Source organism: Podarcis pityusensis (genome assembly GCF_964106645.2).
Source record: "Podarcis pityusensis genome assembly, chromosome: 13".
NCBI classification, from domain to species: domain Eukaryota; kingdom Metazoa; phylum Chordata; class Lepidosauria; order Squamata; family Lacertidae; genus Podarcis; species Podarcis pityusensis.
Window position 1 is genome coordinate 29,273,563 of NC_138038.1, and position 2,034 is coordinate 29,275,596.

Below are 2,034 nucleotides of genomic sequence, written 5' to 3' on the forward strand. Positions count from 1 at the left end.
GCCGCTTCTATGCCAGCAGAGGATGGGGCAGGACACACAAAAGCAGGTGGTGGCAAGAGTGGGTGGGGGCAGGGGCAGTAGGGCAAAGTGGAACTTTCCATTTTTCCCCAAGCAGTGAAACAAGATGCACTGCCCTGGGCTGTAGAGTGGGCCACCTGGCTATGGTAGCTTGATGAGTAAGCTTTGCTTCTTATAAGGTGTGTTTGGATTACAGCCGAAGTTAGTTGAACTCAGTTCCCACTGATATTAGTGGGGCTTTACTTAGTCATGGCTTTCATGTTGAATTGAATGGGATTTAGACTGGATGCAACCCTGTGAAATATGGTTTCCTGAATAAAGAAATCATAAAGCTCTCTATGCAACAACAGATATGTATAGAAAGTTGAATTAATTTTAATCTATTTTAGTATTTTAACTTTTGTGTGTTTTAAAGTACAGTTCTTGATTGTATGGTTTTCTCATTTTGCTAATCACTTTCAGGTCCTTTACAATCAATTGGTGAATAATTTTTATGAAATAAAGATATTAAATTAAATTTGCAGAGTGGAAGGGCACTCACTGTCATTTGCTTTTGAACAAGTCATGTGTATTAATCTTCTTTCTGCCTTTGATCTATGATACCAGCAAGCATTTGAGATGCAACTGGCAAACTGGACACAAGTGAATGAATTCATCCTGGTTGGTTTTCCTGGAGATCTGAGGCTGCAGCTCTTGTTATTCACCACTTTTCTGGTTGCCTACACACTGACAATAATGGAGAATGTGGTGATCATTGCCTTAATCTGGATGAACATCAATCTTCATAAGCCTATGTATCTCTTCCTGAGTAATCTTTCTTTCCTGGAGATCTGGTATGTCTCCGTCACGGTCCCCAAAATGCTTGCTGGCTTTGTGGCAGAAAAGAGGGAAATCTCTTTCATAGGTTGCATGGCTCAGCTGTACTTCTTCCTGGCTTTGGCATGCACTGAGTGTGTCCTTCTAACTGTTATGGCTTATGATCGCTATGTTGCCATCTGCAACCCATTGCGCTATCCAGCTATTATGAGTCAAAACTTATGCATTCGTCTAGCAGCTGGTTCCTGGTTGAGTGGCATTTTCATTGCCATGGGGAAGATCATCTTCATCTCACGCCTGAGCTACTGTGGACCCAACATTATCAACCACTTCTTCTGTGATGTTTCCCCACTTCTCAACTTGGCCTGCACTGATATGTCATTGGCTGAGCTCATTGATTTCCTTCTTGCCTTACTCATTCTCATTGGCCCACTCTCTGTAACAATCACCTCTTACATCTGCATCATCTCCACAATTCTCCACATACCTTCAGCCAAAGGGAAGCACAAAGCCTTTTCCACCTGTGCTTCACACCTTCTGGTAGTCACAATTTTCTATTCTACCACTATTTTCATCTATGCCCGGCCAAGAGCCCTCACCTCCTTTTATGCCAACAAGCTGGTGTCTGTTGTCTACACCGTCCTCACACCACTTCTCAATCCAGTCATCTACTGCCTGAGGAATCAGGAATTCAAAGATGCCTTCAGAAAATTAGTGCATGGACCTTCATCAATGAGAATGGGCTAATAGCTACATCTGAAGTGCATCTGAAGGGCATATGTTTACTTGCACAACGCTTCAAATGAGGACTTCAGACAGGGTTATATTTATTAAAATATAACAAGGAAGACATGCCCCAAACCAAACAGCAGTGTGGGCAAGGAAAACATGTGCTGGTAGGCAGAAAGTCATGTGCCTTTGGCACTTAACATCTGTGCTCAGAAAACTGCGCTGGTTGACAGTCTGCTACTGGATCAACTTCAGGCTGTTACTATAAGTACATAAACTGCATTGAGTTTTTCTACAATGGAGCAGTGTATATTTATAATGAAATAAATAGGAAGAATGTCCTTAATACTTTGGGACTAGTTTACCTGCTAGATTGATTTACCCCATAGATGTACACTTTACCACTTCAAGCTGCAGAACTGGCAATATTTAAAGTGTCACATATAGTCATTCAGCACTTGTAAGAAATTT

General features: G+C 41.8%; 1 protein-coding gene across 1 annotated transcript; it reads left to right on the plus strand.

Annotated features, from left to right (window-relative positions):
* Window positions 1-636: 636 nt before the first annotated feature.
* On the plus strand, window positions 637-1,581 carry LOC308461519 (olfactory receptor 6A2-like; the record flags this gene model as incomplete). Its single annotated transcript, XM_080978515.1, has 1 exon — window positions 637-1,581. One exon carries the CDS (start codon window positions 637-639, stop codon window positions 1,579-1,581), a length of 945 nt encoding a protein of 314 aa, XP_080834641.1.
* Window positions 1,582-2,034: the final 453 nt, after the last annotated feature.